Source organism: Sylvia atricapilla, chromosome 7 (genome assembly GCF_009819655.1).
Source record: "Sylvia atricapilla isolate bSylAtr1 chromosome 7, bSylAtr1.pri, whole genome shotgun sequence".
Taxonomy (NCBI): Eukaryota; Metazoa; Chordata; class Aves; order Passeriformes; family Sylviidae; genus Sylvia; species Sylvia atricapilla.
The window spans coordinates 30585779-30600093 of NC_089146.1; the positions used below are offsets into that span (position 1 = coordinate 30585779).

Sequence of the window (14315 nt, forward strand, 5' to 3'; positions counted from 1 at the left end):
CTGCGTGGCAGAGTTCAGTCGGTTATGCAACCCTGCTGAGCTACTGTCACTTCCATCAATACCATCCCATTAGGGCTGCAAGCCCTGCAGCAAAATAATTTCTTTAACTTTATGACCACTGTGCTGCGGTGCTGCCAATACCTGCGTACACTTTGTTGAAGGACACAGAAAATTAAAGCAGGTAGTGCTGCTTATAATAAAGTCAAGGAAAAAAACCAAAACCAAACACAATTGCTAATGGCTGGCTCAGTTCTGAGGAGGCTCATGCAGAATTTCTAAAGTCTCACTGAACACACAAAAAGGTAAAATGCATTCAGCACCCTGATTACCATTTTGTAGGATATATAATGCCATTAAGAAGGATGTCATCTAAAAATACAAAAATAATTGCATTGTTGTATCCTTGAATAGATTTTTTTGAAATAGAGTACAAAGACTAAAGCATACACTGGAGAAAATTATATTTTCTCCATCCAAATTCATGGGATGAAATGGATGCAGGCAGGAGTGATAAGTCTATTTTATATTTAAAAAAAAAGGGGGGTTACAGCACAAAAGGTGAAATAGAATGGGAGAATGCAGTTTCTAGAAGAACAATATGATTTTCCATTGAAGCCAAATACACTATTTTCCTTACAAAGAAAATAAAATGTCAGTTTTAAAAGGGAAGTTTGTCATTATTTTTCCCCAAGATAAACACAGAATAGAAGAACAGGCTATCATGAAGTTGTACAAAATGCAAAATAGTTCTGTGCAGGCTGCATCTGCAAGTGGAATGCAAATTAAAATGCAAAAGTGCCTGTGCTGCCTGTATGGAAATTAAATTGGACTGTCTGTGGGAATATCCTGTCTAAGGTGAAAGAAAGATGAAGACAGAAATTATTATTTTGCCAAATAGACTTATGTAAACCCTGGGGAGGAAAGAGAGATAAAATATTCTACAATAAGTACTGCCTTACAAATACAACAACGTGCTGATTCAGTATCTGGCTATGGCTGTGGATAACACAGATCATCTTCAAGGTAATCACTCAGTTAATTGGTAAGCATATGATGAACATGTGTGTTCTCAAATCCAGTCAGACCTATCTGTTTAGTTGCTGTATCATGTACTGAAATCAGGATTACCCAGTTACAGACTCAGCCACAACACCTTATGCTTGATTTATCATTATCTTGCTCATCAGGTTTATACTTGGCTTTATAAAAAGAAAAGAAGGGCATTTTTTTAGTGTGCTTAACCAATTCAGCTGTGATTACACTAATTACTAACACTGAGAAGCAATGAGTCTGGAAGTACTGTTAAGTGAGCTCTGCAGAAAACACAGGATTCAGGAAGTACATAGTCATTATTATTTGCAATAAGGAGCAGAACAATATTTCCAGTTTCTGCTCATTGCACAGAGCAAGGTTTTCAGAAGCACTACACACTCACACAGGTGTGCTCACAAAGTATTTATCATTACTTCCAATAAGAGGAGCCTCAGACCAGTTACAATTATTTGTGAGTTCTTCCAACTTTTCCATAATAATACATCAGAAATATCCATGTTTGACTAGGTAACTTTCCAACAGACTTACACATCTCTCACAAGTGAAAATATTGTGTCAGCCTGCTTTCTTCCCTTTAAATATGAGAGCAAAACCAACACAGTGTTCCCATCTGATTTATACGTGCTCCATATCTAGGTTATACATACATCTGGTGTATATAGATATAGATATATTATATTTCTAGACACTTAGGAATAGGAGAAGAACCATTACAGTTATAAGCCTTTCTCTAAGCCAGAAAGTGCTTAGAAACCAAAAAGTGTTTTAAATCAAAGGTGAATTTCTCCAACAAAAAAAGGAACAACAGAACCTCAGCAAGTTTCTCAGTGGGTGAGAACTGACAGCGATGGTTTCTAAAGCTTCTTTTTGCAGGTCATAGCTGGGCTACTTTTGGGCTCAGAGTTTAAACACTACACATTGTCTATCCCTGCATGATGGGTTGTTTGATGTATTGCTTTAGGAAGTAATTTTCCAGGGGCTAGTTTATTTCACGAATGTCCTTATAAGTGGTCTGTGATAAGCATTTAAGATTATTTCCATTGAAGTACACATCAAAATTCCCATTAGCACCAAAAGGTCTCTTCACTCTTCAGATGCCACTATAAAATAATACTGAGCATCTGAGGTGTGCTTCTGTCCTCCACAGAGAGACAACAGACATGTATTTCCTAATACTTGCACTATGTCTCTCTATAATTCTTCTAGTTTTGTATTGTCTTGTTCTTGAAGCTGCACAAAAAAAATTCACTTTCCAGCTCTACTGTCTTATCTTGCTATCAGTCCCATGAGCACATCCACTGGGGCTATAAACAGATTTGACTGTTTGTGCAAGGCCTAAAACTTTAATCAGTTAAAAAACCAGGTAAACCAACCCCTGCTTATGACCAAAATTTAGGAAAACAAATAAACAAACAGAAACCTCTTGGAGAGAATTCACTGCTACTTTGAAGAATACTCTGGGTTTTTTCCCTCTCAAATACCAGGACAACCTTGGCACTGATTCAGTTTTACAATATCAACTTACATATTGGACAACTTTAAATGGCACTAGTAATAGATATTGATATTTAAGACACATTATCTACACCTTTGAAAGAACGAGGTTAATTACGATCAAAGCAAAATAAGGACTGATTATCAACTCTGATTTTATTACCCAGATTAAATGCCAGAGTCTTTACTTAATCATTTCCTGTGTGTTACCAAGAAATGTATCTTCCAACTTTTTTTAATGAGTAAGATGAACCATAATGAGGAAATCAAGGATCCAAAATTTAAACTTTGATCTTAATTATACAGAAAAGAGATGGTAATCACTTTTTCAGGCAATTACCGTGCAGCTCTCTAATATTTAGCTACACTGTGTGTATTACATCAGAAGGAAACTGAGTGTGAAACGTTATCAGTGGTTTAGAGAACAAATGGAAGAAAGTGTTTTAATCTATTAAACATTTTATGGGTTACTCCTCACAATTCTGGGAAGAAAAGGAGTGCCAGCCACCATAACTGGTTTCTACATGAGATATGTTAGACAGTCCAGCCATCCAGATGGACATAAATTTTAACACAGCAATACAACGACCTACTATTTGAGTATTGCAGCTTGCTCTGCAGCTGCTAATGTTTGAATGTTCACACAATCTTTATGCTGATGGTTACAGGAGAATCAGGTCCTGGTCCTTAAGTTGAGAATTTATCATTGCTTGTGTCGACACAGAACTGTACTCAGTTCACACCCAGGTTTCACACCAGGACAGATTCCTCTGGTACAAGCTTCCTTCCAGGATTCAGCCCTAACACTCAGGCATCTGGGGACCATGTGCTGAAAGTTCAAATTTACCTGCAGACATCCTTGCATGAATACAGAAGCCTTTTCAGAGTCATGCATCTTTGAAAAGGCTACTAGCTCTCAATGATTTAAAAGACACCCCAAACAACAGATCACACCAAATGTCATCCCCATCATAAAACCACTCATCACCTTTCTTCCTTCTTTACTTCCTTCCTTCCTCCCTCTCTCCTCTTTCTCTTTTCTCTTTTACCTCTTCAAAGTGCAGTGCTACTGATGAAAAGCAAACCCCACTTCTCTGCTAGCGGTCCACTTTTCTGTTCATACATATTCTGGTTTTACATTTCTAAGTGCATGTTGCCTGGATCAAGATGTTTTACAGAATCTCCTTTCCAAAAAAATGAACATAAAATTAAATCAGCATTCTTACCAAGGACATTTGTAATCATTTATTTTCAAAGGTTTTTCTCTCAATAACTGGAATGTACTGATAATCATATTGTGGCTGAGAATGGAGGAAAGAAAGCAGGAGAAGCTGACCAGGACAAAAGACAGCACTTGTTATCAGCTCCCAATTCTCATTTAAAACTGCTGGCAGTAGGAACAGGGTGTTTCTCCATCAGTCCCAACAGTACCACTCTGGGACTCAGAAGAGTCAAGTATCTGGGAAATGATACCATCTACACAACTCATCAACATACCCTATAAAAGCTACATGTTCTCCTTGGATGTGAATAATTTTCTCTTTTTTCTGAAAGTACTACTTCTGAACATGAAATAAACCTTAGGATGTCAATTTGGAGCTGTGTGGGTCAAGAAATTACCCCCTATACACCCACAGACATCCAACTGCTCTTTCTCAACAGCTAGGCAGAATTTATTAGGCTCAAATAATCATCCCACAAGGGAACCTCCCATAACTTCAGTGACAGTTTGCAGTTTTATATTTCATTTGGGGACCTCTTTAATAGAAAAAGGGATTGCTGGCAACCTTAGCTTTAAGTCTGTAAAAAGCTCCTGAAGAAATACAGTTTAGGTAACTTCTTTTTCTTCTAGGGAAGAGGAGGACACAAAAGATGCTACAGTACATGAGCCATGACAGATTTAAAATTTTCAGTTTCATACTAGTGTACAGTGCTTTCTAACAATAACCCCTGCTAAAGGTTACATTGAGAATTCAGTATTGCCAAGATAAGAATCTGACCAACAAACCCAAAGTCTTTATACTATAAATGTAGATACAACAATCTGCATTCATAAATTGATGATTTTCCTTTTCATCCCATGTGCCAAATATTTATAAAACATATCCATACATCATGACTTGGCTATGTTATTTGCTCACTGGATACCAACCACTTTGGCAAGTTTAAATTCAGATGCTGCCTCAATACTGTTCTCACTTCTTTCAACCCCTGAACTCTTGGTATCAAAAAACAATTCAAAATAGTATTTTTTTTTTTCCCTGTGATTTGTGCCCTTGAACTTCTCAGGTTTCTGATCTTTCCCTTCTGTCTTCTCGAGGTTCTACATGAGTTTGTAACCCCATATTTTACCACAGCTGTATATGGCAGATTATGTATTTATTAGGGTACTTGAAAAGGGAAGCGTTGCACTGCTAACACTTTTGTGTTTCCTTGCTCTCAGAAACAGGAACAAGCACAAGTGTTTGCAAGTCCCTGCAGGGCTGCTGGGGTCAATTCACAGAGTCAGTTTGCCTTTGGCACTTGTGTAAGTGCTGCTTAAAATATAATCATTCCTCCAAGATCATGCCAGGAAATGCTGCAAAGATGAAATAAAATCCATGTGTCGTGTTTCCCCACAAGAAAAGAAAAATATGTTCGCGAGCCAATTAAAGCAGAGAGCTTCCACAACTGCAGATAATTACAGCTGAAAATTCTGAGTTCTAAAACACAAACTGGGGTTAGAAACGAGCAGGTCTTGTGCCTTTCTCTCCTCATTTCTGATCTGAGCAGAGGAACTTGGGATCATTCAGCAGCTCAGGTCTGTAAACACCTCATATCCAACAATAAGGGTCTCTGCTGTCACTGAGGGGACATTGCTCCAGGAGACACAGCTCAGTAACGTGGCATTTTCACAAATTTAGCAGCGCACTCCTACATGTCTGTTACTGAAATTCACATCAGTTCTTTCCAGCTGGGACTGGAAGATGATCTGTAGGCCCAGGAAAGCTCTTTCCACCCATGCTGAGTTCGGGTGGAGAAAGGAGTGATGCCCTGAGCTGGCCATCACCACTTTTCCCAGGTGGGCTTCAAGCACACTCGACTGTTCCTTTCCTCTGCTACACATCGTCTGCACACACAATTTAAAGGCTGAGTCTCCCTGCAGAAACACACACCCCATCTCCTTTTAAAAGAAGATTTCCAGGGTTTCCAGGGAATACTATCCTCCTCCCATGCAGCTTTTCTACAAAAATCAACAAGACTTTGGATCATGCCAATCATGCCTTCAACCACCGATGACCAAAAGTAACTTTTATTTCATTTTGCTGTTCCTAAAAGCAGCTTTGCTTTATGCATCTCCACTGAGCTCCTCCTGGGAGCTGTACTCATTTCTCTCAGGAATAAAAAGGAGCACATGCTCTGAGTGAGGTGCTCTGTGGGCAGAAGCAGTAAGGGTCCAGGAAACACCACAGGGCTACTCAAAGCTCCACCACCAGAAATGCCAGTGCCTCCCAAACATGAAAGTGCAGCAAAGCACAGTCAGGTTTGACCAGCTCAAAAAAAAAAAAATAAAAAAATTACCCCAGGCATCTCTACCAGACAGCACCTGTCACAAAAACCTCCCAAGAACAAGCTTTTCGATTTCTCAACTCAAATCCATGAGATATTTTTTCCTACAAAAGGTAAAAAAACCAAAAAAAAACACCCAAAAATCTAATTTCAGATTTAAATATTTTCTAGGAAGTATTTCTTTATTATTTTGAGTGATTCCAAAGGATACTTACATTATTAATAGGAGGGCATACTGGTTTCGATCCGTGAAATCTTTTGGCAGTGACAACTGTAAAGGGAATTCTTTTAAGAAAAGAGCAAAACATTAAAGGCTGGTAGTTACACAGATAAAAAACAGCAACATTGCAAGAAAGCTTTTGGCTTGCTAAAATAACATTTTGCCAGATTTACCGTAATCCTCAATGTGAAGCATTTTGATTTCAGTCTTGTAATTCTTTTTCCTAAGAACAACTTCTTTCAACACAGGGTTATTTTCCAAAATATAAAACTCTAGAAAACAGGAAGAAAAAGCATGTTGAAAGGCATGGAGAATCATCACACCAGAGACAAATCAAGATTCAAAAAAATTAAAGAGAAAGAGACAAAGGCACAATGATCCTGCATTAAAATTTCAATTAATCTTGTAAATTAACCCCTTCTGTAAATACTTTTTAAAAAATGCAACTACATTTCAATTAAAAAAGACACACATTTTCCTGCCTTTTCAGTCTTTGTTTTCATGAAGCACCACCAAGGGAATTTCTGATGACCAACATGAACATCAGCATCTCTGACAAATCCAATCAGCAGCTGTTGCAGCACAAAGCTGCTCTGCTGGGCAAAGTCCTAAGCCTCCTGCAGGCATCCTTCTCCCCAGTATTACCTGTTCCAGGACAAGATTTATTCAGCACAGCTAAATGTGGTCACTGCATGTCCTTATTTGTCTTCTGCACTTCAGCCAAGAGCAAGACCATCAACTTGGTTTAAACCTGCAGACTAATTTGAAGCAACCCTTTTTACACAGGAAAAAATGGTTAATTTGTTCCTTTTTTTTTTTTTTTTTTTTTAAACTCAAATTACTGATCTCGCTTCCAAAATTTAGATATTTTTAATTAAATAATAAACTCCTCACTTAGGGCCAAAATAGATGATCTGAGGAGAATGCTTGTTCTGGGCAGTCAACCAAAATGGTATAATTACAGTTTGAGGATGGAAAAATTGAAATAATCCCTAATCATTCCATTATGAATTGAAGAGGATAATCTAATCTTGCACTGAAACACTAATGGTAAATTATCTCTCTTATTATTTGGCTTTTTGTTGTTACAACAAACAACATCCCTCTATCCTGACTTGCTTTATTTTACTCTAAGGTGCTGCACATAAATCTGTTTCAGTAATACACATTCTATAGTACTTTAGATGCAGGTAATAAAGAGCAAAAGCCTGCCTTCACAGAATTGAGGAGCTCCACAGAAGTCTAAACCACATTTATTTGAGCATTAGCTACCCTTTACTGAGCTGGATAAAACTCCCTGCCCTCACTCTGCTGTGGCACCAGGCTTTGCAAACACCAACATGCTGTTAAAAAAAAAAAAAACAAAAAAACCAAAAAAACCAAAAAACCAAACCAAAAAAAAAAAAAAAAAAACCACTAAAGTGCAGATATTAATTAACACTTCATATTATGGCACTGTTTATCAGGGTGGTATTTCAACATGCAAGATTAGCTCCACTGAACAATGACTGGCCCAGGACAAAGGGCATGCAGACAGGTACAGACCAGGATTTCTGGACTCTGGGAAAAACCCTGGGGACAACCCAGTTAATGAAATGTAAGAGTTGGTTTAGTGCTTTTGAATGAGAAGCTGTCCCCCATTCCTGTAATCCACACCTCCCTGCTGGTGGAGGCACAGTGGAGCTGGAGGTGGCAGAGTTGTTACCTCTGCTGCAGCCCCAGGAAAATTCAGCTGCTGGACAGTCCTCCACGAAAAAGCACTTCAGCAGCCAGGAAACAGTAACAGATTTGGCATCAATATACAAGAAAATAATGAGTAAAACTTGACAAATAGAGGTATAGAATACCCTCCTAAAAAGCCTTTATTATTTGCTTTGTCTTCATTGAAAATGTCAGTGGAGTTGTTCTGATTTGAGAAATAGAAGAGAAGGACTAAATCACCATATGGAGGTCAGCTTTTATGATCAATCATCCAAAGACTGTACCTGCCTTCAGCATAATTGGATTATAACTTTAAAAACATCTCTGAAAACACAGGATGTGTACTCCAACGCCAGCATGATCTGCATAGGAAGTGAAAAAGATGAAGACCAACCTGACACCTAATTTACTCAAGTGTAAAGAGAAGATGAGTCACATGTATTTAGTCCAAAAGGTATCGAAAAACCTGGAAAAGTTTTAGTCAATTGACTAACTGCTTTCCTTACCATTTGCTGATGTGGATGCTGCTAAAAGGTAATTAATAGCACTTTGTATGAATTAGTTTTCATGCACTTGCATGACATTTTCATGTGCTTACTTTCCCCTCTCCCACACTCCCCAGGGAAATCAGGGATGTTAGGAAAACTTATTTATTTCATAAGGTATACTCACTTGCAGTATCACTTGTCTTGTGCACACTTACAACTGGGACACCAGGTCCTGTTTTGAGGAGAGAAGTGAAACAGAGGGAGGGTGAGGTGGTTTGTGCTCTGCAGTTCAGTGACAAAGAATGGGGGCACCAGTTCCACACAGGACAGGATCCTGGAAGCTCCATACACACAATTCCCTTCAAACACAGCACGAACTCCACTGGTGCCTCCTGGAAATGACACAGGCTGGACTACAGGACCAACCAAGTGTGAAACAGAGACTGCCTTCTGCCTGTTCAGCAGCCCAGACCCTGCACCCAGAAGGAGCATTCTTTTTTTTTTTTTTTTTTTTTTTTTAATAATCTCCATGTTTTAGTTTTAAGTGACAAATAAAAAAAAATGGATGCACTTAATGGCACTGTTTAAAATATAGCAGTTTGACATTCAGAAACTTTAGGTTGACTGGGAAATAAATTAATGGTAATAGCCACTTATTTTCTCCATGGAAAAACTATAGAGGTGTTGTAAAAGATATATTCCAGATAATTATCTGTTTAGGAAGCTCCCTGGCTATGCCAGCTCTGCAAAACCAACAGCATCACAGTTAAATCTAGGTGTGATGTAGTCTAATCCTATTTCACATACTTTATTTTCACTGTACCACTAAGAAACTAAAAATCAGGAATAATCCTTCATGCCAACTTCAGGCTCCTGTGCAAATGCACAAGGTGGTATGTGACAGTGGCGTGACCAAGCATCCAGCATACTCAGAATTGGCTGAGTCTGCTGCCCCTGCTCTGAGCATCCCCACCAGTGTAAACCTGCAGATTACCAGTGTAAACCTGCAGAAGAAAATCTTGTGTCCCCACAGTTCCCCAATGTGGAATTGACACCTGAGCAGCTCTGTTTTACCTCAGTGTTTAAATCACAGTCACTACTGGGTGAGGGAGAACGATGCAGAAAAGCTGAAGTCCCTGAGGACCCCATGGCAGATGAAGGCATGGACCCTTTGAAATTAGGAGTTACAACTCTCTTTTTGAGGAAAAAAAACCAAAAACAATTCCCTTTGAGAGTTCAGAGATAGAGCTCAATTTATGTGTTTTGAGAGGCTGTCTCTCTCAATTAATTATAGCATGAGCCTAGGGACATGCAAATACCTGAAATAAATAGCATGATGACATTCACAGCCTTCACTGAAGATTTTTATCAGTTTCATTCCCTCCCTCAGGGGGGACGATTGGCAGAAACCTTACAGGTAGATTGTTGACAAATCACAGCTTTCTGTCTTAGGTCTCTGAGAAGATAATTTCTTCAGATGTCTTTTTTGCCTTGATTTGTTTTTTATTTCCAGCTCCTTTTACTTCATTTGAATTTGTCATTTTGCTTTCAATTCTTATTTAAGAAAGACCATTGCTGAGGGGGAAAGCAGCAGCATTTTTCAGCCTATTTATATTTGTCATACTAAAAGATGGAAGGATGATGACATTTTGAAAAAAGGGAGATTGCAGTAGATTAAAACGCTGATCAAAGGGGGGAAAAAAAAGGACAAATTTGTGTCACAGGCATTGTGTTACAGTGCATCAGAACAAAGCACAGCACTTGGATTTCCCATTGACCTCCTGTCACTAACCCCAAACCCACAGCTTATTTCCTGCTGTACAAAAGGGGAGAGAGAAACAATCACTCCCTTTCTAAACTATCTTATTTGAGTGGAGAGAAAAGTATCTTGCTAGGGTTTGTGAAGTGCTAAAGGAAAAATCCACTAGCAGTGTGGAAAATGAGCGCAAAGGATGTGCTTGCCAAAACTGAGGCTGAGGAGCCAGTCCTCCATCAACCAGGCAAGAAATAACTCCTCACCCAGGAGAGTCTCTGGAGATGCAGACAGCTGGTAAAATGAGAGAGATCTCCTGGCTGAGGGAAAAATCATCCTGATAAAGGTGCTTGTGGGTAAACAGGAGGTTGAAGAATTGAAACTCATACAGATGGAACCAGTCCAGAGTCCCCCAAGGGTTTTTCTGGGCAAATTGCTTTTGTAACAATTGTGTGAAGGCTTTTTGCTGTGGGAAAAGGAGTGTGTATGCACACAGCAGATGTGCCCTTTGTCTCCTCGAAGCAGTTTGCCTCACTCTCACAAGCAGAAGAGTTTTGATGCCAGTTCTACAGTGACCATCAGCTTTGATAAAGCCAAATGCCCAGCCCAGGGCCCTGGCACTACAGGGGCCACACTGCTGCTGTACCTGCCAAGCTCTGAGGAAACACAGAAGACCCTGAATAACTCCCTGCCAGCATTAACTCCACATTCATGTTAGAAAAATGTCAGAACAAATTAATGACAGGGGTTTAACATCCAGGCCCAACATTTACAGGCCAGGGTAGCCTACTGCAACTCAGTGGAGTATAGGTTTAATCCTGGGAGGATGATCCTCCCTTCCTTCCCAGCCTTCCCAGATCAGACAGAGAACTGCCAAAGTCACTGAAAGTCGTGAGCTGGTGAGTAATCACATGCACAACCCCCCACTGGCATCCACATTTTTACATCAAAGAAACACATTATAAATTACAGGCTGAATATAGTTTGCCGAAATAGTAACAAGATGCTTTTGGACCCTGGCACATTGCTGATTCAGGGCAAAAATCTCTTCCCAATTTATCAACCCTCTCTCCTGCAAGAGTCTGAGACTTACCCCATAGGGATTACATCAAGCACAAGGGAAAACTCTTCTTAAAGCATGAGGAGCTCATTACTCAGAGAAGAACCTCAAGATCAGCTCCATCACCTCAGCTGCAGATTTAACCATTTATAAACCACACCGTTTGCACATTCTTCTTCTAATCAGCTAGGTACTGTAGGTGCATTTCCACAAAAAAGCAATCCAAAACAACAAAACTGAAAACAAACCCCTGATTTTAGCCAATATACATTCATAGTTTCTTTGTTTGGATACATTCCATGCTCAAGTCAGCTGGTGTTTTATTTTTGTGCGGGAAAAAAAAAAAAAGGAATTGTAAGAGAAATAGAGAAAAAGCATGAATATAAAATGAGCTATTCATATGTATTTCAGATGAATTGTTCTCTACTCTTTGCACGCTGATCATAGCTATGAAAACATACTAGGGGGATAGTGTCTAAATTTTTGCAAGTTTCAAGGACAACAGGTCTACCTGTGTACTTTATTGTGCATTGTCTCATGCTTTTCTGATATTTTTTTTTTAATCACTTATATATCAGTGTTCATTTCCTGTGTGTAGGTTATGAATTTCTCTGCATGGTACTGTTTCAATTTTTTGTTTATGCAGAAATTCAGAAGTCAACTGGTGTCATTTAGTGCTACTGGAATGCAGCTAACAGTAAAATACAGTGAGTTATTTATTACAATTGCACTGACATAGAGGAATTGTCTCTGGGGATTAAACCATGGCTGTTTTTTGGTAGATACACCCATACACATTATTATGGGGGTGTACAGATACACCTCACATACATGTGTACAAACCCTGCCAGAGGACACAGGCTCTCACTTTTTAAGCAGGTAGACTCACATAAGATCAATCCCAACATATAAAACAACTGTTACAAACCATGGAACCATCATCAAAATCCTGATATTTTTGGTGAAGGATTTCTATTAGGGTGAATGTAAGCTGTTCTTTACTTGGACAGAGGGGTCAGGATTGGAGCAGCTTTCTGGTATCGCTCATAATTTAGCTATTTCACAGAACGTCTTAGAACCTTAGAATAGGCTCTGCGCAGAACTTTGAGTCCACTGCGGAGTAAAATGTTAGACTCCAGCCTAACACCCTTCTCAAGGGAACACATTAATCCAGAAGCCAACAGCACCCTGAGCCTTACCTTTACAGTGCAGGAGAAAATGCCTGTTCATGGGGCTGAACTTTGCACTGAAGTATGTGCACTGCTCCTTGAAGAAGTTACACGAGAGGCACTGACGGTTCAGTGACCCCACTGTCGATACACTGCGGGAAGAAAATTATCAGAAACATTTTACACTGTACACAAACACAACAAAGTAAACTTGGCCTCGTGGACAGGATCCAAAAGCTGCCCAAAGCACCAATGGCACAGCAACAACTCACAGTGCTGGGGGGCAACATTAGCATTAGTAGGAAATGATGAAAACCTCACTAACCTCAGATTTAAGCATTGTAAATGAGGTGATTTCCCCCCACACTTTAAGTTACTTGATTAAACCCTAAAAATATTTTTATACAGAAAATTTTACTTAGGATTTGATTACTTTTAAAACATGGTCATGTTAAATGTTGTATTAAGGTTTAACTTTTTAGATGCTTATAAAGAACGAGTGAAGATGCAAGTGGTAAAAAACATTTTGTGTTAGAAACTGTTCCATTTTTTAGAAAATGGCAATTTTAATTTTGAAAAGCTGTGGTTCTTTCCTTGCTGCTGCTCAAGCATACTAATTTTTACACAATGTAAATGATTACCCAAGCACCACAGATCTTATGACTTGGGATGAAGAAGGTGATAACACAGCCCTATGTACCTCTTACCTGTGCAGTTGTCTTCCTCTTGGGGACTCCTCAGTGCTTAAGAAATAACTGTGTCCAAAAGAGGGGAAAAGTTAAACTCAGTTTGATAAACTATCTGGTTTGGGCAGCGTTTAGAGAAGTGAGAGACACCACAAGTAACGCTTTGAAAAATCAGAAATTCATGACTATCCATGAAAATCAAATACTTTTATATATAAACCCAAGTTCCAAGAGTCAGCTTAGATCCAAATACAGATTAGTATATATATCTATATACTAGCATAGATATATCTATATATTTATACTTTATATACTATATAGATATATCAGAAGCTATACAATTTCCTGTTAAAACAGTTATGAAAACAGGATTTCATGGTTTTAATTCCTATTATGCCCAGGAGCTCCAGTAGCAACCAGGACACCTCTCTGCATATTAAAAATACAGAAGAGAAAGTTTCTGCTTCACTCCAAGAGTTTGCAATATAAATCCAAGTAGTAGATAAAGGTCACAATGAAATTATGTCATATATTACAATAAGTCTTATGAGATATCAGAGCCTCTATGAGTTGTAAAGCAACTTTTTCTTCTATTTACTTGGCACGGGTGGAAAGAGACTTTGCAAGAACACCAAGACAAGCCCTTGGTGTGTCCCTGGTGAGATCCCCACAAAGATTCTGCTTGAGGGGCAGAGGGAGGGCAAGGCAATCCCCTCAAATGGCTGAGACAGCCCAGGTGACATCTGTCATCTCTCTGCAGCCTGAGTGCATCCACATCTCATTTTTACCCCTGGGCCTTGCAGAAGTACCAGGAAATTCTCCATGGATATATTTTCAAAACCCATAAAATGACTTGTCAAAAAAAGAGTTTTCTCCAGTACTAGTGGAGAAGATGGGATTTATTGCAGTCTCAAAAAAGTTATTGTTAAAGTATCATTTATTTTAAAGTGAATGAGAATAAGGTATGCTTGTGTATTTTTTGCCATGGACACATGAAAGTGAAAATTAAGCAAGATCCACTGAAGTCAGGTGAAGCCTTCAGATATTTTGTGTTAGTTCTAAACTCCTCCTCACAACCACCAAATATGTGTGGCATTTCCTTCCACACTATCACTAAGATGGGGTGTGGAGAGATTTCTCTG

At 39.0% G+C, this 14315-nt stretch overlaps 1 protein-coding gene across 1 annotated transcript in view; it reads right to left on the reverse strand.

The window, feature by feature from the left end:
* The window catches only part of DPP10 (dipeptidyl peptidase like 10), a 194453-nt gene that overhangs the window by 11316 nt on the left and 168822 nt on the right, over window positions 1–14315 (reverse strand). The window contains exons 14-18 of the mRNA XM_066323135.1: window positions 13195–13242; window positions 12518–12639; window positions 8690–8737; window positions 6490–6588; window positions 6312–6381 (exon numbers count right to left, since the gene is read on the reverse strand). Of these exons, the coding sequence (XP_066179232.1) occupies window positions 6312–6381; window positions 6490–6588; window positions 8690–8737; window positions 12518–12639; window positions 13195–13242 (387 nt within the window). The remainder of the gene's footprint in view (window positions 1–6311; window positions 6382–6489; window positions 6589–8689; window positions 8738–12517; window positions 12640–13194; window positions 13243–14315) is intronic.